General features: G+C 35.4%; 1 protein-coding gene across 8 annotated transcripts in view; it reads left to right on the top strand.

Moving 5' to 3' along the window:
* LOC150081977 (fat-like cadherin-related tumor suppressor homolog) overlaps positions 1 to 23,903 on the top strand; it is a 1,021,521-nt gene that overhangs the window by 695,087 nt on the left and 302,531 nt on the right. For all 8 annotated transcript variants that reach the window (XR_016547261.1, XR_016547260.1, XM_090379029.1 and 5 more), the window contains one exon: positions 10,056 to 10,200. Coding sequence is in view for 6 of the 8 variants with exons in the window: in XM_090379029.1 (XP_090235155.1) it covers positions 10,056 to 10,200 (145 nt within the window). In the remaining 2 variants the exon portion in view is untranslated. The remainder of the gene's footprint in view (positions 1 to 10,055; positions 10,201 to 23,903) is intronic.

Here is a 23,903-nt window from a genome sequence, read left to right as displayed (position 1 = left end):
TCAGTTTGTGAGCTACCTGAGCATGATCATCAATAGGGTTGATATTTGGGGTTGAACCGATAATAGGGTTGAATTTGAAAGTGTCTGAAATTCTGCCTGGACACGATAGGAGGGAGTATATGATGAGAGCCTTGACGATCAATTCGGCCCTGGAAAGATTGTGCAGGGCTCAAGGGGTAGAATTTTTTTCAGCCTGGACTGTACTTGTTAACAGGAGGGATTGCTTCTATAGGGATGGGATACACTTAAATAGAAAGGGTGCAAGAATATTTGCTGATGCTATCGAGGCAGTGGGTCGGAAAACTGCTAGCTTGGGGGCAGACAAAGACCAATAAATTAACAGTAGCCACTGGCAGAGGTGAAAGAGATTCTTGCATTGCTTCTATTGGAATGAGCAGAAGCCTGGAAAACAAGATGCAGGATATTTCGGAGTCATTGCTGGGAGTCATTGCGGTACAAGTAAACACATGGGTTGTGTTAGGGTAGCTAAGAATAGAAATAGGTGCATGTATACTTGCGTGTACACCAATGCTAGGAGTTTAGTAAATAAATTTGATGAATTTGAGGTATTGCTCAAAACATCAAAGGCAGATATTGTTGGGATATCAGAGATGTGGTGTCACACAGATATAAGGAATGCAGAACTGGAATTTGGGGAGTACAACATCTACAGAAAGTATAGACTGGATAGGAAGGGAGGAGGGGTTATGCTATTAGTTAAGAAATACATAAAATCCAAGGAAGTGAAGCCAGTGGACATCGCTGGACAGTGCAGTGCCGAGTCAGTTTGGTGTGACATAAGCATTGGGAGATCAAAATTGAGAGTAGGAGTGTGCTATAGGCCTAATGACTCTGATGAGTATAATAAGAAACTGTACAGGGAAATAGAGTGGGCCAGTAAATCAGAGAGTCTTATAATGGCAGATTTTAATTTCCCAGATATTGACTGGAATTTGGGGGCTGGTCACTCACACACTAGCAAGGCTTTTGTGGATTTATTGGATGATTGTTTTCTACATCAGCATGTTCGGGAGGCAACTAGAGGGAGGAATACTCTTGATTTGATTATCAGCAGTGATTCTTCATGCATTAAGAATCTGCAGATAAATGAACCACTAGGTGGCAGTGATCACAGTGTGCTGAAGTGGGATTTACTCAAAGAGGTAACTACCATCAGGGGAAAAGGGAAGGGTTATTGCTTTCGTAAAGGCGACTACGATGGACTGAGACAGTATTTAAATTCTATACAGTGGGACCAACTGATGATGTTACCAACAGCAAATGCAAAATGGGAAGCATTCAAAGAACTTATCTTGGAAGCTACTAGGATTCACATACCAACTAAGAAATATTGTTCAAGGTTTAGGCCTAAATGGATGTTAGATGAACTGATGAGGCATATGGCAGAGTAGAAACATGCATGGGATACATACAAATTAACACATGACACAGAAGCCTATGATAGATACAAGTTGATCTGTAACCAAGTTACAAAGGAGGTTAGGCAGGCGAAGGTAGATTACGAGAAATCTTTGGCAAGGGATGCAAAGAAAAACAGCAAAGAGTTCTTTACTTATGTAAACTCTAGAAGGAAGGGGATGAATCAGATTGGTCCACTTGATATCGATGGGTCAACTGTTGATGATCCTGCTCAGGTAGCTAACAAACTAAATGAATATTTTGCTTCGACATTCACACATGAGGAGTTATTTAGCGAGGGGAAAGCCAGAGGTGTATTCAACTCTAGCAGTAAGCTAGAGAATCTTGTAATAACTGAGAGTAAAGTGGAGGAGAAATTGTTAAAGATAAACACAAGAAAGGCACCTGGGGTGGATGGGATCTATCCAGTTATATTAAAGGAGGCAGCAAAGGAAGTAAGCAAACCCTTAGCCATAATTATGAGAGCTTCTTTGGACTCAGGGGAAGGTACCCATAGAGTGGAGAAGTGCAAATGTGACCCCAATTCACAAAGGAGGATCAAAGGTTGATGCAAGTAATTATAGACCTGTGAGTTTAACTTCTGTTCCAATAAAATTAATGGAGGCACTAGTTAAAGAAGCACTGCAGGATCATTTAGACAAGACTTCAGCTGTAGCTCGGACAAAGCATGGTTTTGTTAAGGGGAAGTCATGCCTGACCAATTTGATTGGATACTATGATGCAGTCACAAAGGAACTGGATGCAGGGAATAACTTTGATATTATATACTTGGATCTTAGAAAGGCTTTTGATACTGTTGCTCATGGAAGACTGCTGCACAAATTGGAGCAGTGTGGCATTGGAGGCAAATTGCTGCTGTGGATAAAGTGGTGGCTGAGGGGGAGAAGACAGAGAGTGGTAATCAATGGACACTGCTCGTCGTGGACTAATGTTATTAGTGGAGTTCCTCAGGGCTCAGTGTTGGGTCCATTATTGTTTTCTGTATTCATAAATGATATTGATGAGGGTATATCAAGCTTAATGTCGAAGTTTGCAGATGATACAAAGGTAGGCAGGGTTGTCAAGAACACTGCTGCTGCTGCTGCAGCAACAGGATCTGGAAAGGTTGAGCAGATGGGCTGAGAGGTGGCAAATGAAGTTTAACATTGACAAATGTAAAGTACTACACATGGGAAACAGCAACCCCAGAGCAACGTATCAACTCTGTGGTACTACACTGACAGTGGTAGAGAATGAAAGGGACTTGGGGGTGGTTGTGCAGGCAGATATGAAGTTCTCTGAGCAGTGCAGATGGGCTGCAAGAGTAGCTCATGGTGTATTGTCAATGATATATGGGAATTTTTCTAGCAGGGATAAGGAGGTGATTATTCCCTTGTATAAGGCAATGGTCAGGCCACACTGTATACATTTCAAGAAGGATGTAGAGCTGCTGAAATGAGTACAGAGAAGGGCAACAAGATTAGTGAATGGAACAAAGGGGTGCTCTTACGAAGAAAGGCTTAAGTTTTGCAAATTACAGTGTCTGGAGACTAGGCACCAGCGAGGTTAACTGACAGAGGTGTATAAAGCCTTGAATGGTTTGAGCATGCTCAATGCTGATAGGATTCTTCCTCTTGCTCAGAATAATTACCTGAGAGGGCATGAATTCAAATTGAGGAAAGACAGATGTAGGATAGACGTGCGGAAATTTGCGTTTAGCCAGCTGGTGTTTGGTTGGTGGAACAGACTTCCATCATTTGTCGTGGAAGTTGATAGCCTAAATAAGTTTAAGGCTCAGCTGGACAGGTATTTTCAATGAACTGAGGGGTGAAGTGGAAGTGATTTTTTTTTTTTTTTTTTTTTTTTCTTTTTTGGCTGATGCTGCATAAGCTTGCTTTCTTGCATCAAATGCCTCTACTAATGCTAATGCTAATAGTCAACCCATCTATGTTAAGTGGTTCAATCTAATTCAATCCTTTCCTTCTAGAGTTTACATAAGTAAAGAACTCTTTGCTGTTTTTCTTTGCACTCTTTGCCAAAGATTTCTCGTAATCTGCCTTCACCTGCCTAATGTCCTTTGTGACTTGATTACAGACTAGTTTATATTTGCCCTAGGCTTCTGTGTCACCTGATACTTTATATGCATCCCATACATTCTTCTTCTCTGCCACAAGCCTCATTAATTCATCTGACATCCATGACAGTATTTCTTAGTTGGAATGAAAAGCCTAGTAGCCTCCAAAATTAAGTCCCTGAAGACTTCCCATTTAGAATTCAATGTTGGTAGCATCAGCGGTTGATCCCACAGTACAGAATTTAAAAACTGTCTGAGACCACTGTAGTCACCCATATAAAAGCAAAAGCCCTTCCCTTTAGCCTTGATGGTAGTTACATCTTTAAGTAATTTCCACATCAGTACATTGTGATCACTGTCACCCAGTGGTTCCTTTATCTGCAAATTCTTAATGCATGAATAATCCTGCTGATAATCAGATCAAGTGTATTACTCCCTCTGGTGGCCTCTCGAACATATTGCTGAATTGTCTGCTGGATCATCCATTGAATACTTATTACATGCTGTATAAGTAATGAACTTGTTACCAACAAATGGAATAAACATTTTACATCTACATTTGCACTTAATTTTTCAAGATGGGCAAAGTATAGGAATACCTCGCATAGCACGGTTTTGAACAGCGCAGGTTTTGCTATAGTGCCGTTTACAAATTGAAAAAAAATTAACTGCATTACGCACCAATACATTTGATATGTATGTATGTATTATAATGCCAGCACGTAGGCCAATGCATTAAGGATTCAATGCCACGCTGACTGTTGTCACAACTCCCATTATATGTGATCTCTGCTAGTGCTAGCATTCATACATTAGTAAACATTCTAGATTCTGAGCGGTGAGGTCGTTCACTGTGCATAAGCTGTACAAATATTTTTCGCTGTGTATTTTTATTAAAGATTATTTTCGAAAAACGTTACATCTTTATACACAAATATGAGTGGAAAGAAGAAATGTAATGGGGCTGAGAGTTCTAGATCCAAACATCGAACGAGGTATGAAAGTAAGGCAGGCGTTGAAAAATGACATTCGATGTTATAAAGAGATGTGTGCAGATAAAAAGAAGAAAAAAAGCTATGCAAACTAAGCTGATCAGTTATTTTTCAAAATGAAAATACTGTACATACTTCACTTATATTCTTTTGGTATGTACATACTGCAATAAAAATCATTTGTGCTGCTGTACTTACTAGTATTTTTCATTTTTATCATTTTAATTTCTGTTTTTGCAAAAGCTTCATGTGCATCAATTTATGGTATACCTTTATATTTTTGCAACTTGACCCATAAAATCAAATTACATTAAAATAGAATTAATGTAATTTGAATTAATTAGAATGCATTACATTAAAATACATACTAATGATACCTCGATCAGCACGGTATTTTTTTGGCATGAATTAACCACGCTATGCGAGGTATTCCTGTATACCAAGCTATAACTGGGAGCTAAATGATTTTGTGATGACTGAGAGAAGAGTGGAAGAAAAATTTTTGAACCTAATGAAGATAGATGCTGTCACCTGGGACTTATGTTTGTTTGTTTGTTATTTGGTTTTTAGGAGCATTAGCAACTAAGGCCATATTGCTCCGGGAATATGCGGTGGTCATTCCCTGACCTTTCCGCATCCTCCGTATTTGGTGGTGACGGGCTCGAACCCCGGTCTAATCAAGAAGCGTATGCTACGCACTGCTGCTCCTTCCCACCTGGCTACGGAGGCGCCCTTGGGACTTATGGCCTCTATCTAATTATATTTAAAAAAAGCAGCAAAAGAGTAAGCAAATTGGAGTCTGGGGTTAAATAGGTTGTCTGATTTAGCTGATTAGGTATTCTCACAAAGTAACAAAAGAACTGGATGCAAAAAATAATTTTGGCATCATATACTTAGCTATTCGTAAAGCTTTGGACACTTTCTCGTAATCTTGCATGGAAGACTGCTGTAGATTGGACCAGTGCACTGTTAGTGGCAAATTACTGCTGGGGGATAAAAGGATGGTTTAGTGACAGAAGACAGAGTGGTTATTAATGGGAACTGCTCTACTTGAACTAATGTTATTAGCAGAGTTCTTCATGATTCAGTGCTACAACCCTTGCTGTTTACAGTATTTATTAAGAATATTGATGAAGACATCAAGCTTTTTTTTTTTTGCAGGATGGTTAATGGCAGTAATCAGAGGTGCTACCGAACAAGTACTACAGAAATGAAGAAGATGAGCTAAGGAGTTGCAAATGAGTTGGTAAATGCAAACTATTGTGGGTAGCCATAATACAAGAATAATTCTCACGCTAGTGGAGAACAGAGAAGACCTAAGGGTAATTATGCATTCCAAAAGATGTGGATCTTTTGTAATGGGTGCAAAGAAGAGCAACAAGATTAGTCACAACATATAAAAGGTACTCTTACCAAGAAAGAGTCTAGTTTTGTTAGTTAAGTCTGGAAATGAGACACCTACAAAGACTTCATCGAAGTGTTTAAAGCTTTAATGAATTGAGTAAAACTAAATTCTTATGGCATCATTATTCTTTCCTGGATGACACACAAAAAGGGAGATAAATTTAATTTGAAACAGCATGGTTGCAGTATAAATGCATGAAAAGTTGCTATCATCGAGAGAGTAATTTATTGTTAGAACAAACTTCCATCAGATGTTTGTTTAAGTTGGTGATTTATACAGGAATCACGTATGGCCCTTTCCCTCTGAGTCATGGACAAATTATACGAACTGGATCTTTAGCAACCATTTGTAAAAGAAGAATTAAAGTAACAAAATATATATTACATAATTTAAATTAACAAAACATTACAGTAAATAAGCAGTTACCAAAACTTTACTACTGAAGTTAAAATTTTAATTTTAAGTTAGGATAATTTAAAAGTTAAGATAAGTTAAAGTTAATTTTTAAGTTTAAGTAAGTTAAGAATTAGCTTTAGAAAAGGTAAAAATTAAACTTACACTATTACAGAAATTAGATTTACAATCTAATTTCATATTTAAGCAGATTAAGGAAAAACAGTTTTATTCTAGTAACTGTTAACCTAATCTTCCTTTATTCCTCTTGAATGGCTAACTCATGTAGTAGCAGTAGTAATAGTAGTAGTAATGGAGGCATGTGATGCAAGAAAGCAAGAGCATGAGCTTATGTAGCATCATGGACATAAGTTATATACCATTCCAGTTCACCCTCACACTTTGGAAAGTAGTCTTTAAACCTAAATGGGAATATTTACACAATCACAAGTAAATAGACTAAAAGAAATGCAATCCAAATAAACTTGAGCCCAGTTTCTGTAGCTATCTTATGAAAACATTAACCCTCTGTGGAGTTCCTGTGCAATTTCATGTGACATTTGCTTTCAAGATTGGTAAAAAAAGAGTCTATATCTTCACAGGTATTCCAACAATTGCATGCTTTACATCACCATCTTTATTCGGATTACTGGCCAATATACACCAATGTGTCCAAAACAGACACCCATGTTGTATCAGCAACAGTTTCCTCAAATATAACAGTATCAAAAAAAGTCTTGCAGGTGGATGTAATGTATGTACAGTGGAATGGATAGCACTAAAGTTAGTCTTAGAAAATTTAAGAACTGAATGCAGAACAAAATATGTTTATATACATAGATGCATTGAGTATCTTGCAGGCTCTTAAAAATGTTAAGCAACATTTCCACCCAGTTGTAATATGTATTCTGGATATGTTATCAGTAATAATAACAATTACTGTTAGTTATTATTACTGGAATATAAACAAAAGCAATAAAATAATGTAATATTATCCTTTGTCTTCATTATTTTAACAGTTGACCATTACAGGAAACTCTAAATAGCATTTATTTTAAAAGCAGCATTAGTAAATGATTTATGCCTTTTTCAAACCCACAACAAAGTTTTGTTATGGATATAATACAAAATGACACCCTTATCTATTTTCATAAAAGAAATATATTTAGGTAATTTTTGCAAAATGATTGAATAAATCCTTTTTTCAAAATAAATTATTCAGTTGTAATTCTGCTTGCTGTTATTATTTTAAGTGGAAAAAGAGCATAAACACAATGTTGATAAGTAGTGCCTGGGAAAATGGAAATAGAGAATGTATTGATTCTGTATTACAATGTCCTTGCACTTGACAATGTTAAGTGCAAGGACATTGCACTTGACAATGTTATGTATATGTGTTACTATTTCTTTTGCTGATGTTAAATTAACAAAATTATATATTATAAATTTTATCTGTGCATATTTAACTTAGAAAGATAGTTTTTCATAAAAACTGGGCCAAAACAACATTTCCAGAACTTTTTTGGGGCCACCAGGGCATTTCATAATTCTGGTAAAATTGGGTCATCTGGTTGCCTAGGCTTAACTTTCTTTCTTTCTTTCTTTTTTTTTTTTTTTTTTTTTTTTTCATTATTGTATCTCTATTGATGTTATATAAAGTTCAAAAATTTTGAAAGTTCATAATGTTTCCGTATAAAAATATGTTATTACTTTACTTCTTATCATCCTTTCATTGTAGTAATTGTACGCTTTAGCATTTACGTATCTTCCTTTTTTCCCCCATTATTCTGTCTCCAGTGATTTTACATGAAACGAGATGTTTAGAGAGTTCAAAAGTTTAGCTAGTTGATAATGTTTTTATTTAAAAATCTTCTGTTGCTTTACTTATCATTATTTCAGTTTGCAGTATATATATGTAAGCTCAACTTTTAATTGAATTTGTTTTTGATCAGAATGTGGGAAGCTGTTTATTAGTGTCATGTTTATTTTTTTAAATTCAAGTTTATAAAATTATACTCATTTAAGTCTTCAGTAATTTTCTGCGAATGGTATTAATATCTCATCATTAATATATTGTTGAAAGTATTGCATATTAAACTGATAAACGTGTCATATCCTCCAATTGTGATATGTATGGCTGATTATATGATTACTTCCTAAAGTTTACCACCAAATTTTGTAGAATTGTGAAGAATTGTGAAGGTTTACTTTAATATGATAAATAGTTTATATAAAGTGAAGGAAAGAAGCTATTATATTGGCAAGTTGAATGACAGTCAGCCAGTAACTAAATTAGTTTTCCAGAATTCCTTGCATGCTTGCATGCACACACACATATGCACGCACAATTTGATATTAGATATTAAGTGGTGAAAACTTAATCCTATTAACAGTTTGCTGTTTGGCACACAGATAATGTATTTTTCAATAACATATGTGCTAGCAAGGATGCAGTGTGGTGATATTGAATTCCTAAGCAGGAGTCAAACAACTTGAGATTCACAGAAAAGTGAATATGATTTATGTAATACATTGTTTGTCAGGAACAAACAATGCAAAACAATGAATCTTTGCATCTGAGCAGTTTTTGTTATTTTGGCAAAGAATAATCAGTGCGTATTCATTGATGAGTTAGGTGGCAGACACATTAATCATGGGTCAATACACAAAAATTGCATTATTGGTTTCTCCATGCTCAGTGGATTCCAAAGTTTGACATGGCAGTGTTATGGCATTTTGCCTTATTTGATAGTGCAACAATGTCTCTAAAAACTTACAACTTTTAGTCACTGAAAGTTGAACGTTTTAGAGATATCGTCATGTCATCAAAGTTTTTAGTGCAACCACTTTACTTCTCCACTGCCTAATCAGACCAAATTTGCACCAGTGATTAAAAGTGTTTTTTTTTTTTTTTTTTTTTTTTAGCAAGAGTAACATTCTGTGACCAGAAGGAGGCTGTATGTTGGCAGCTTGCAAGAGACAAGTGGTCTCTTGTCTAAAGAAAGTGCTCGAGATGATATCTCAAAATGTCTCTGAATGTATAAAAGGCTCAGTGTTTCTGCTGGATATTAAGGTATTAGTATAACGTATCAGAATGAATTGCAGCAGCTTTTTAATTATGCCAAGGTGATGACTGAGACCCTCAACAGATTCAGATATTTGGAGATTCTACAACCGTTTCCTAAAGTTATGGTTGTAGATTTGAGCTGGGTGTTTAGATAAAGAGTGCAGAAATTCTGTTACAGCTGTTAAAATTTTATAAGCAGCAGAATTATTGCCTTTGGAGAGTATTTTAAAATAAATGTAATAATTTTTCTACTGTGTGCTGTGACTTACTTCTGTTCACTTGTCCTTACCATTGATAAGAATAAGAAAGTACTCTGATAAAGAAAGGTTATCATCATTATTAGTAGTAAAAGGTAGATGGATTATTGAAGAGTCTCCTATTAATGGAGATAGAATAATTTTAGCTTCATTAAATACCACTAAATACAGATACCAAGTTCAGGTTAAACTAACAGAAACATTTTTTTACTGCAATAATCAAAATGAAGAATGCTTATATTTTTTGAGCATACAAATAAAAAGGAGAAATAAAAGCTTATATTCTAGCGTAGTATAGTGTGATGATTTGAAAGCATCAAATTTTCAAGATATACGGACTAATTAACATTTTGCTTGCATTTTTTTCATTGAATTCATATTAATTCACTATTAGTGAATAGTTTAAAATTAATTATAATTGCATTGTTATCATTTTACTTTAAATCAGGTTCATGCAGTGGATCTTGATGAAGGGCAATCTGCAACTTTGGAGTTTTCTATCTATGCCAGTAATACATCAGTTATTAGTGAACTCTTTGGAATATCAGAAGATTTAGGAGAGATTTACCTCAAGAAAAGTGTCCTTAAATTAGGTATATTCTTGCTTTCAGTATATTCTAAATTAGAGAAAAAGAGATTGTTTGAGCTTGCCAACCTATTTTGGGGATCTTTTGTGTCATTTGATGTTCAAAATTTTAAAATAGTTAATGTGCTTTTACCTTATTGAAGTTATGTGAAGTTGGAAGGACCGCCTTGTCCTTCATGTGTTTTTTGCAGCCCAAAAGATATAAACTAATTAAGGCAGTATAAACTTAACTCATTGCATAAACTTAAGTAGCCTTAAATTTATGCAATGAGCTTAGTTCACATCAGAATAAACTTTGTCTTAATAAAAAGTTGCTCTGTTATACTATTTTCAGACAAATGGCACGGCAAAAAGATGAGATTGGTATTGGCAGGCTGATCTTTTTAACCATTTGGTGATGTTTATTTGCAATTAGAGCAATACAAGGAAAACTCCTTGTGGAGGAAAACATTTTTACCTGCTTTGAGCAGCAGATGCAGGTAGTAGTTGTAATAGTGGCAAATGATGCAAGAAAGCAAGCTTGTACAGTATCAGCCAAAAAAAAAATCCCATTTCATGTATCCATCTCCTCCAATAGTTTGTCTAATTCTTCCACAGCAAATGGATGGATGCTTGCTCCAGCAATCAATCACCCATTGGCCGAAGGCAAACTTCCATACATCTATTCTGCAACCATCCTTCAATTTGAATTTTTGCCCCTCATGTGCATAGTCTGAGCAAGAGGAAGAATCCCATCAGCACTGAGTTTTCTCAAGCCATTCAAAGCCCTTAAACACATAAATCGGATCACTTTGCAGGTGCCTAGTCTCCAGATGTGCAGTTTGCAGAACTGAAGCCTTTCTTGGTAAGGGTGCCTCTTTTTTCCCCTTACCAATCTCACTGCCCTTTTCTATACCCATTCCAGCAGCTCTATATTCTTCCTAAGATGAGGCCTCCACACTTGTATGCAGGTTATGGCCTGACCATTGCCTCATACGGTGGAATAATCATCCCTTTCTTGGTAAGGGTGCCTCTTTTTTCCCCTTACCAATCTCACTGCGCTTTTCTATACCCATTCCAGCAGCTCTATATTCTTCCTAAGATGAGGCCTCCACACTTGTATGCAGGTTGTGGCCTGACCATTGCCTCATACGGTGGAATAATCACCCCTTATCCCTACTAGCAGAATTCTTGTACATCATTGACCCCTGAGCTATCTTGGCAGCCTGTCTGCACTGCTCAAAGAACTTCATATCTGACTGCACACTTATCCCCAGGTTCTTTTCATTTTTCATTATCGTGAGCATAGTACCACATAGTACCATATGAAATATCTTGCATTTTTCAATGTTTAAACTTCAGTTGCCATTTTTCAGCCCATCTGCCTAATTTTTTTAGACCTTATTGCAGTAGCATACATTCATTACTGTCATTTACCACCTTACCAACCTTTGTATCATCTGCAAACTTAGACATTAAGCCTTATATATATATATATATATATATTATTATTCTTTTGTATTATGATGGTTCAATTCGTATTTTATTTTTAATATTCTATTATAGTAGTTTTATTTAATTTCTTTCTAGCTTTTTCTGTTGTCCCAGTAGCTGTTTTAGCAATGCATGGGTACGAACAGAGTACCTATTATTATTCTTTTGTATTATCATTCTATTGTGGTTTAATTCGTCTTTGTTCATCATTAATGTCATTGTTTTACGCCATGATGGCTAATTAAACATTATCCGTGCCGGTGTTTTTTACCTATAGGTATTATAGTTAATACATTACTGGTCTTTAAGCTAGCCTATTCTCGGTTATCTTAATTTCGATTAAGATAAACTGAGTTTATCTTAATTTCGATAAAATTGAGGTTATCTTAATTTCGATTAAGATAAGGAAATTAAGATAACTGGTCTTTAAGCTAGCCTATTCTCGGTTATCTTAATTTCGATTAAGATAAACTGAGTTTATCTTAATTTCGATAAAATTGAGGTTATCTTAATTTCGATTAAGATAAGGAAATTAAGATAACCGAGAATAGGCTAGCTTAAAGACCAGTTATGGTCTTTAAACACCGGCACGGATAATGTTTAATTAGCCATCATGGCGTAAAACAATGACATTAATGATGAACAAAGACGAATTAAACCACAATAGAATGATAATACAAAAGAATAATAATATATATACACATTTCCAATAGTTCAATTTTCTTAAATACTGGTGTTTTTTACATATAGGTATTATTGTTAATACAATACTGGTCTTTAAGCTAGCCTTATCTCGGTTATCTTAATTTCCCATGGCCTATACGTTTAGGATTTAGAAGCTTATTGCGTATTGCTAAAGAAATTTTCATGATAATTATTGATGAAAAATTTTTTTAATATATCTGTAGCAATATGCAATTATCAATACTATTTTATAACTATATAATATTATTTATACATTTTTATACATTTTTGTATTACATCACGTGGACATCAATCCCCTACTTCATCGGGGGCTTTGAGTGGATTGACGGCCCATTCGATGTAATGCATTTTTTACTTACTCGTTTCTGTTTGTATCTATCACAGCCCATAAACATCAAAAATATACACAACACACTATTCTCTATTAAAATAAGCAAACTTAGAGCACTTAGCAAAATATACCAAAGGCAAAAAACCCAGAACATACACCTCAACAATATACTTGAAGACATTAAATTCAGAATAGGCATAAACTTCAATGAACGCACTAAAAAAGAGTACTGCATAATAAAATACCAAAACTGTTTATACAACACAGTTAATATAGGCAATATCATTAATAATAACAAATGTTACCTACCCATCAAAAACACACAAATAAATATTAGATACAGATACACCAAGCCAATAGGACTAACCATCTGCAATTACAAAAACACCATTGATAAAATGAATGAAGGAGAACAACCATGTCACTGTCAGGAAAGTAGATATAAAAAATTCATCAATACACATTACAATCATATAGTAACAGGAGACCTCAATATCATCACTAAGAGAAACAATGAAAAGGGGTACAAAATTCAGACCCAACACCCCAATTAGGTAGGATTATATAAAAAAAATCAATATACACAGATCTGTTACAATTTGCATTCAAAGCCGCATACAAAAACAATGAACCCATAGAATCATTCCAATGTTGGATAAATGCCAATACTGAAAACATATTAGACCGTTTCAGGGAAAACTTAACAATACAAAAACATAATAAAAATAACAAGCACTTAAATTTAAAAACTATCAACAATAAAATCAAAGAAATACAAAACAAATTTGTTATCACTAGAACCGACAAAGCAAACAATAATTTCAGTATCATTTGCAAAAGATTCTACATAGAAGCCATTAAAGAGGAATTGCATGACAATGAAACATACAAGTACACAGTCGCCAACCCAAACAGCATCAGCAAAAAAATTTTGGCCATGCATAAAAAACTTAAAATTAAAATAGACAGGATGCAATACCCCTACATATACTGGATTCCAAAATATTACAAGATGCCTACGGGAAAAAGATTCATTACTTCAGGCAAAAACAGCTATATCAAGTATACCAGTAAGATCATGGAAGACAAATTAAAAAACATCACCAAAGAAATCAAAAACACCAGAATTATCAACAACAACAAAAAATATTTGGACGACTTTAAAAAACAAAACAATAATATTAAAAGTATAAACACATACAACTTCAAAAACCTCTTTACAAGCATAGCACACGACAACCTAATAGAAGTACTACAGATATATTACCAAAAATATCACAACATACTACAATGCAAAAAACAATACTGGAATGACCTCACAAAAATCAGTGTCAAAGGCAACTACATTCTAATGGGAGGCAAAACATATATGCAAATCAGGGGGATAGCTATGGGCTCCAGCAGTTCATGCGCCATAGCTAACCTCTACCTGCACTATTATGAAAGTAACATCACGTACAATATAAAATTCTACTGATATATAGATGACGTACTTGTGATCAACCATGAAAACTTTATAAATGTAGCAAAGAACACTTACCCAGCAGACCTAAAAATTGAATGTACAAATCCGGACAACAACCAAAAAGCTGTCTACTTAGACAGCGAAATTGCCATCCACCCAGACAAAATATATACACATCACTATGATAAAAGAGACCATTTTAATTTCGAAACAATAAAACTCACACACTGGGAAAGTAACATAGCAAAACACATACATGGTAATACCATAAGAAATCAAACAAACAGACAATATAAATAGTCATGGGAAATATAGCAATACAAAAACTCATCAAAACACTGGATAGAAACAAAATACCCAAACAATACAGTAGATATCACATAAAAACTGCCATATACGCAAATATTAGAAAACACCACCCATGTAGACCCACATACATTCATCAAAAACCATCTAAAAATAAAATAGTAATTATTCAGAAGAGTATCCCCATGGTTATAAGGTTTATTGCACTCAGGCGAGGCTCGTCGCCTGACTGCACTACAATCTATTGCCAAAATTGAACCTCCCCCAACAAAAACCCATAGTAAGAGGCTGTATATATATGTATATATATATATAGCTGTATATGTATATAGCTTTGCCTCTGGACAAACACGTGTTGTTAAGCCTTGGAAAAGCGGGTACCGGCACAGTCCGAGGTAAGGCATAAAACAAATGTAAAAATAATGTAAATACACATGTAAATAAAGGAATTTAATCCACTAGTTAATACAAACCACAGAAAGTTAACATAAATTCATCGAACCAACAACAAACCACCATAATAGGCATTTGCTTGAAAATTGGGGACTTCAGCCAATGCGCCATCAGCACACAGTGAAATGTTAATGCGACTGCGCCATAAAAATAGCCATCCATAAAAACAAATTAAAGGCAGTAAATTCCCTTTTCGACTCTACGACCACCACTGAACACATCAAGTAAGTAGTAGTATTGCAATATAAAATACTAACCCATTGGGCTTTGTGTATACTATCACAGTTGCTGTAGAGATTATAAAAAATTAATTTAATTCATAATTAATACTAATTTAACTAACAACAATTAAGAAGAATAATATAAACATAAGTTCAAAAAAAAAAAATTTTAAAAAGAACCTTAGAATCTACAATTAAATAAAATAGAAAAGCTGTGATAGATACAAACAGAAACGAGTAAGTAAAAAATGCATTACATCAAATGGGGGCTGTCAATCCACTCAAAGCCCCCGATGAAGTAGGGGATTGACGTCCACGTGATGTAATACAAAAATGTATTACATTATATAATATTATAAATAATATTATATAATTATAAAATAGTATTGATAATTGCATATTGCTACAGATATATTAAAAAAATTTTTCATCAATAATTATCATGAAAATTTCTTTAGCAATACGCAATAAGCTTCTAAATCCTAAATGTATAGGCCATGGGAAATTAAGATAACCGAGATAAGGCTAGCTTAAAGACCAGTATTGTATTAACAATAATACCTATATGTAAAAAACACCAGTATTTAAGAAAATCGAACTATTGGAAACGAATATACACTGGCACGTATAATGTTCAATTGGCCAACATGGCGAAAAACAATGGCATTAACGATGCACAAAAGACGGATTAAACCACAATAGAATGATAATACAAAAGAATAATAATATATATATATATTCATTCAATATCATTAATAAATACCTACATTTTTGAAAATTGATTCTTACAATATGTTGTTAATGTGCAGATTATATTGAAATTCTGTTTTTAGTACTTGTATTGAAATTCTGTTTTTAGTACTTGTATTGAAATTTTGTTTTTAGTACTTGTATTGAAATTCTGTTTTTAGTACTTGTATTGAAATTCTGTTTTTAGTACTTGTATTGAAATTCTGTTTTTAGTACTTGTATTGAAATTCTGTTTTTAGTACTTGTATTGAAATTCTGTTTTTAGTACTTCTATTGAAATTCTGTTTTTAGTGCTTGTTGTCATCTCTTATCTCTGGTTCTAACTGATTATCCAGTTTATAAATAGATAATAGCTTTGAAAATGGTAGAAGACTGTACCTGTTGACTTTAGTTGTTTGATTTGGAATTATAAAAGCCAAAATTGAAGAATTTCTATAGAATTTGATCCACATTTTATATGGACCAGATCAAGTAATATATAAATTCATGTAGAAGATATTGTTGCATCAGAAAAATAATGATAGGTTCCTCCACTATATATATATTTTTTTTTAATTCTGATTTTATGTTTTGATAATTTCACATAAGTGTTGAGAAATAAAAGTAAAAATAAGAACACATTAATATTTTAAAGTGTGTATGTGTTTTAAAATAATGACTTATTAATTAAAATGAATTAATTAATTTGATGTTGGCTTTGTAACCTGAGAGAGCAATGCCATAGATTGTCTTTGTTGTCATTAATTAAAATATTAATGACTCCAAAATTATGACATCTCCAAAAAAATTGTTTTATGTATAAAATTTTACAAAAAAAAAAACATTTCACAGAGCCTGCCACTGTTGAAAATTCACTGTGGAGGAGCTACCCAACATGTGACTAATTTACTGCTGAAAGGGTCTGCTAAAAGTTTCAAGTCTTGCAGGCTGCAAAAACACATTAAGGACAGGATAATACTCCCAACTTCATATAATGCATATGATAATTTACATTTAAAAAGAATGCAGTAAAAAGCTTGAGCCCCCATCCTACATCATCCTACTTCATAAAGCATTTAGGTAAAATTATAAAATGATTGTCTGTATTCTTATTTTATACGAATGCAGTCTTTTCCTTATAAAGGAAAAGACTGCATTCCTACGCAGTGTTATTCATCTGTTAGTTTAAATAACATTATGTACGGATGTGTTCTTTAGTGTCCTAGGATGTATTCTTTAGTGTCCGAATGTGTTCTTTAGTGTCATTATTATGTACGGATGTGTTCTTTAGTGTCCGAGGTCAACTCCAGAGGTGGAGTTGACCTCGGACACTAAAGAACATTGCAAATTGACAGTGCTTCTTTTATGTGAAGTATAAATTCCATTTCAGTATTTATTATTATTATTTTTTTGAGATACCATTTCATTTCAACAGCTAGTAGGGCAGCACCACATTCAAATAAGGCACAATCATTCTTTTTATTAGGGAATTGCTCCTTATGCAACATCAAGATAACTGTGACTGTTTTTCAACCTGAGAGAGCAATTCCATAGTCTGTCTTTCTTGTCATACTTTTAAGATATTGTTATAAAACGTTTTCAAATAAAAATACATTTTGATATATATATTTTAAAACTCAGTTCCTCTGAAAAGTTTCCAGATAGTTATTTTTATTCTCCTTTGGAATATGTCAGAAACTACCTAGTTTTAAAATTTTAAAAACCCTGTTGTTCTAACTGAAAATTTCATCTGTCTCTCAGCATTTTCATTTTGTGTTATCTGCTGCAGCATTTCATAACTATGCTGTGAAATGCTGCACCCTGGCCAACTTTTATGGAATGGCATAAACCATTTCAACAGCAAGTAGGGCACAGCACATGCAAATCATTCTTCTTATTAGAGAGGTGCTCTTCATGTATAATCAAAGGGGGAGGTGTTATGCTCTTAGTTAAAAAGGATATTAAATCTAAGGCAGGGAATCCAATTGACATAAGTGGCCCGTGCAATTTTGAGTTAGTTTGGTGTGACACTGGGAAATCAAAAATGAGAGTAAAAATGTGTTATAGTCCTAATGACTGTGAAAACTATAACAAATAACTATACAGAGAAGTTGTAGCCTAGTAAATCAAAATGCCTTATAATTGGGGGTTTTAACTTTCCAGTTTTTGACTGCACCTTGTGGGTTGGTCACTCACAAAAGCAAGGATTTTGTGGATTTATCAGATGACTGTTTTGTGCAGCAGCATGTCAGATAGGCAACAAGAGAGAGAGAGAGAGAGAGAGAGAGAGAGAGAGAGTAATATAGTTGATCTGATCATCAGCAGTGATCCTTCATGCATTAAGAATCTGTAGATAAAAGAACCACTAGATGACAGTGATCACAGTGTATTGATGTGGAATTTACTTGACGATGTAACTTTATAGAGAGAAGTGTTTTTGCTTTTGTAAAGGTGACTACAACAGTCTCACACAATTTAAAAATTATATAGTGAGACCAACTGGTGATGATCCCAACAGCAAATGTTAAATGGAACTAATGTCATTAGGGGAGTCCCATTTATTATCATATTTATTAATCATATTTATGAAGGTATATTGGGCTTAATCTATAAGTTTGCAGATAATACAAAGGTGGCAGGGTGGTTAATCACAGTAATCGAGGTATACTACTGAAATAAGATCTATAAAAAAGCAGATGGGCTGAGAAATGGCAACTGAAGTTTAACATTGACAAATCAAAGTACTGCATATTAGTAGCAGTAATCCCAGAGTAACATACTAACTGTGTGGTGTCACACTCAGGATAGTGGAAAATGAAAAGGACTTAGCAGAAGTAAGAAGGTGATTTTCCCATTGTAAAAAGCAATGGTCAAGCCAAATCTTAAGTACTGCATATAGGTCTGGAGGCCTCATTTTAGGAAACGAAGTCTTCTTCCATCCAGGAAAGACTTCATTTCAGCAACTGGAGGCTAGGCACTTACGAGGGCACAAGATTGAGGTGTTTAAGGCTTTGAATGGATTGAACACACTAGCATGCTTGTTGCTGATGGCATTATTCTAAATGCTCAGATATTAGCATTTTAGCATTAGCATTAGTAGAGGAATTTGATGCAAGAAAGCAAGCTTATGCAGCATCAGCCAAAAAAAAAAAAAAAAACCCACTTCCACGTCACCCCTCTGTTCGTTCAAAATACCTGTCCAGCTACACAAAATACCATATACACAAAGGGGCATAAATTTTAATTAAGGAAGGATGGTTACAGAATAGTTGTGCAGAAATTTGACTTCAAACGGCAAGTGGTTGATTGTTGGAACAAACTTCCATTTGTTGTTTTTAGAATTAGCATTAGCAGTGGCAAATGATCCAAGAAAGCAGCAAGATTCCATTTAATTTATTCATTTCCTCCGAACTTCCATTTAATTTATTCATTAACTACGAACTTCCATTTAATTTATTCATTTCCTCCAATACTTTTGTCTAGTTCTTCCTTGAATTTGTTTAAATTGTCAACTTCCAAAACAACAGATGAAAGCTTGTTCCAGCAATCAACTACTCGCTGTTTAGGGATTATATGATGAAAGCCTTGTCAATCAGTTCGGCCCTAGAGAGATTGTGAAAGGCTCACGGTGTAGAATTTTTTTCAGCATGGTCTGTGCTAAAAGGAGAGACTGCTTCTATAGTAATGGGATACACTTAAATAGAAAGGGGGCAAGAATATTTGCTGATGCTATCGAGGCAATGTTATATGGGTCGGAAAACTGCTAGATTGGGGGGGGTTCACAGATTAAAAGATTAACGGTAGCTGCAGGCAGAGGCGAAAGTGATTCTTGCACTGCTTCTGTTGTAATGAGCAGCAGCCTAGAGAGCAAGTTGCTGTGGACTTCGAGAGCTGCTGGGAGTCATCATAGGAAAAGTAAATACATGGGCTGAGTTAGGGTAACTAAGAGTAAGAAAAAGTGCATGTATACTTGCATGTACACTAATTCTAGAAGTATAGTAAATAAAATTGATGAATTTGAAGTGCTGATAAAGACATCAAATGCAGATATTGTTGGGATATCAGAGACATGGTGTCACACAGATATAAGCAGAGCAGAATTCGAATTTGGGGAGTACAATTTGTACAGAAAGGATAGACAGGGTAGGAAGGGAGAAGAGGTTATGCTGTTAGTTAAGAAACACAAAATCTAAGGAAATGCACACAGTTCACACAGGTGGACAGTGCAACGTTGAGTCTGTTTGGAGTAACATAAACACTGGGAAAGGGAAAATGAGAGTAGGAGTATGTTATAGGCCTAATGACTCTGATGAGTACAATAAACAGTTGTGCAGAGAAATATAATGGGCCAGTAAATCAGATTGTCTTGTAATGGGGGATTTTAACTTTCCAGATTTTGACTGAAACTTGTGGGTTGGTCACTTGCACGCTAGCAAGACTTTTGTGGATTTATTGGAATATTGTTTTCTACAGCAACATGTTCAAGGAGCAACCAGAGGGAGTAATATCCTTGATCTGATATCAGCAGTGATTAGTTATGCATTAAGAATTTGTTAAAGGAACCACTAGATGACAATGATCACAGTGTACTGATGTGGGATTTACTTAAAGATGTAACTAACATCAAGGGTAAAGGGAAGGGGTTTCTGTTTTTGTAAAGATAACTACAGTAGTCTCAGAGAGTTTTTAAATTCTATACAGTGGGATCAACTGATGATATTAACAATGGCGAATTCTAAATAGGAAGACTTCAGGGACTTAATCTATGGAGGCTATTAAGCAACTAAGAAATACTGTTCTAGATTCAAGCCTAAATGGATGTCAGATGAATTAATGAGGCTCGTGGCAGAGAAGAAAAATGCATGGGATGCATATAAATTATCAGGCGACACAGAAGCCTATGGCAGATGTAAGCTAGTCTGTAATCAAGTCACAAAGGAGGTTAGGCAGGCAAAGGCAGATTAGGAGATGTCTTTGGCAAACAATGCAAAGAAAAACAGCAAAGAGTTCTTTACTTATGTAAACTCTAGAAGGAAGGGGATGAATCAGATTGGTCCACTTAACATAAATGGTTTGACTATTGATAATCCTGATCAAGTAGCTGATAAACTGAATGAGTATTTTGCATCTGCATTCACACATAAGGAGTTATTCAAGGTGGGGAATACCAGAAGTTTATCAAACTCTCACAGAGAACTAAGTGATTTTGTAATAACTGAGAGCAAAGTGGAGGAAAAATTGTTGAAGTTATACATAAAAAAGGCACCTGGGGCAGATGGAATCTATCCAGTTATAATGAAGGAGGCAGCAAGGGAAGTAAGCAAACCCTTAGCCATAATTATGAGAGCATCCTTAGAGTCAGTCGAGGTACCCATGGACTGAAGATGTGCAAATGCATCCCCAATTCACAAGAGGGGGGGGTTCAAGGGTGACACAAATCATTATAGACCTGTTAGTTTAACTTCTGTTCCAGGGAAACTAATGGACTCACTAGTTAAAGAGGTGATACAGAATCACCTAGACAAGACAGCAGTAATAGCTCAGACCCATTATGGGTTTGTTAAAGGGAAGTCTTGTCTGACCAATTTGATTGGATACTACAATGTGGTCACAAAGGAACTGGATGCAAAAAATAATATCATATACTAGGATTTCAGGAAAGCTTTTGATACTATTACACATGGAAGACTGCTGCACAAATTGGAGTGGTATGGCATTAAAGGCAAGTTACTGCAATGGATAAAGGGATGGTTGAATTGCAGACGGCAGAGAGTGGTAATAAATGGACACTGCTCTACGTGGACTACTGTTATTAGCGGATTCCCCCAGGGTTCAGTGCTGGGCCCATTGTTGTTTTGTGTATTTATCAATAATATTGATGAAGGTATATCAAGCTTAATGTTCAAGTTTCCACATGATATAAAGGTTGGCAGGGTTGTTAATGACACTAAACACAGTATGCGACTGCAACAGGATCTAGAAAAGTTAGGCAGATAGGCTCAGAAGTGGCAACTGAACTTTAACATTGACAAATGCAAAGTACTCTATATGGTAGCAGTAACCCAAGAGAAACATACCAACTCTGTGGTACTACACTTAGCGAGGTTGAGAATAAAAAAGACCTGGAGGTAAATGTGCAGTCCGATATGACGTTCTCTGAGCAGTGCAGATGGGCTGCTAGAGCAGGTCATGGAGTTTTGTCAAAGATATATAGGAATTTTGCTAGCAGAGACAAGGAGGTGATTATCCCTTTGTATAAGGCGATGGCCACACACCTTGAATACTATATACAGGTCTAGAGGCCTCATTTTAGGAAGGATGTAGAGTTACTAGAACGAGTACCGAGATGGGCAACAAGATTGATGAGAGGATCAAAGGGGTGCACTTACAAAGAAAGGTTTAAGTTCTGCAAGTTGCAGCATCTGGAGGGTAGGCACCTGCAAGGTGATCTGATCGAGTTGTATAAGGCCTTGAATGGTTTGAGAGGCTCAATGCTGACGGGATTGATCTGCTTGCTCAGATTAAGAACCTGAGGGGACATAGATTCAAAATGAGGAAAGACTAGATGTGTGAAAGTTTGCCTTTAGCCAGTGGGTAGTTGATTGCGGGAAGAGACTTCCATCTGTAGTTGTGGAAGTTGTTAGCTTAAATAAATTTAAGGCCGAACTAGACAAATATTTGGAGTGACCGGATAGGTGAAATGGTGTGTTTTTTTTCTCTTATTTTTGTAAGGCTGATGCTGTACAAGCTTGCTTTCTTGTATCGTATGCCTCAACTAATGCTAATGCTAAAGGAAACTTCTGCTTATCTATTCTGCAAATGTCCTTCCTCAGTTTGAATTTGTGCCCTTTTATGTGTATAGTCTGAGCAAGAGGAAGAAACCCCAGGGCTCATATCTGGTGAGTATCGGCTTGGCAAACTCAGGGTACTGAGCTGGATATCACCATTCTTCTCTTTCTTGCTTTCTTTGTGATTCCCTTCTACTTCTGACTCTCTCTCTCTCTCTCTGAGTAACATGATAATTTTTTTGTTTTGCTGGTGCAGCATAAGCGTCAGGCTTCCTTGCACCATATGGCTAATAATAATAATAATAATCCTATCAGCATTGAGCTTTCTGAATTGATTGAAAGCTTTAAACACCTAATCAGATCACCTCTTAGGTGCCTAGTTTCCAGGTGCTACAATTTGCAGAACTGAAGCTTATTTTGGTAAGAAAACACCCCTTTGTTCCATTCACCAATTTCACTGCTCTTCACCGTACCCATACCATCAGCTTCATATCCTTCCTAAAATGAGACCTCTAGATATGTATGTGGTCTGACCACTGCCTTATACAAGGGGACAATCACCTTATTCCTGCTAACAAAATTCCTGTATATCCTTGACAAAACCCTATGAACTGTCCTAGCAGCCTGTCTGCATTGCTCAGAGAACTTCATATCAGACTGTACAATTACTCCCAGATCTCTTTCTTTTTCCACTATTCTGAGTGTAATACCACACAGTATGTTACTCTGGGGTTACTGCTACCCATATGCAGTACTTTGCATTTATCAATGTTAAACTTCAATTGTTTTTTCTCAGCCAATCTGCCTAACATTTCTAGATCTTTTGTTGCAGTAGCATGTTATCATTACTGTCATTACCCATCCTGGCAACCTTTGTATCATCTGCAGACTTGGACATTAAACCTGATACGACTTCATCATTTTCATTGATAAATATAGAAAACAATGGGCCCAACAGGATCTTCACTAATAATGTTATTAGTGAAGAACCCTGGGGAACTTCACTAATAACACTATTCCATGTAGAGCAACAGCTGTTGATTAAAGTAAAGTTCAGCCATTATCAACCCACTGCAGGATGGAAGCCTCCTCAACAATTCATGCTGAGGGAAATGGACCATAATCTGCCACGCTGGTCCAGTGCGGGTTGGCAGATCGACCGTATTCAGCAGTCAGGGGCTTGAACCCCGGGCTACTCAAAGAGCGTGTGCTACTGCACTCCCGCTCCTGCCCACTCGG

This window comes from Mastigoproctus giganteus, chromosome 8 (genome assembly GCF_048544385.1).
Source record: "Mastigoproctus giganteus isolate SK-2022 chromosome 8, ASM4854438v1, whole genome shotgun sequence".
Classification (NCBI taxonomy): domain Eukaryota; kingdom Metazoa; phylum Arthropoda; class Arachnida; order Uropygi; family Thelyphonidae; genus Mastigoproctus; species Mastigoproctus giganteus.
The sequence above is the reverse complement of the archived record's forward strand: the minus strand, read 5'-3'. Positions and strand labels throughout refer to the sequence as shown.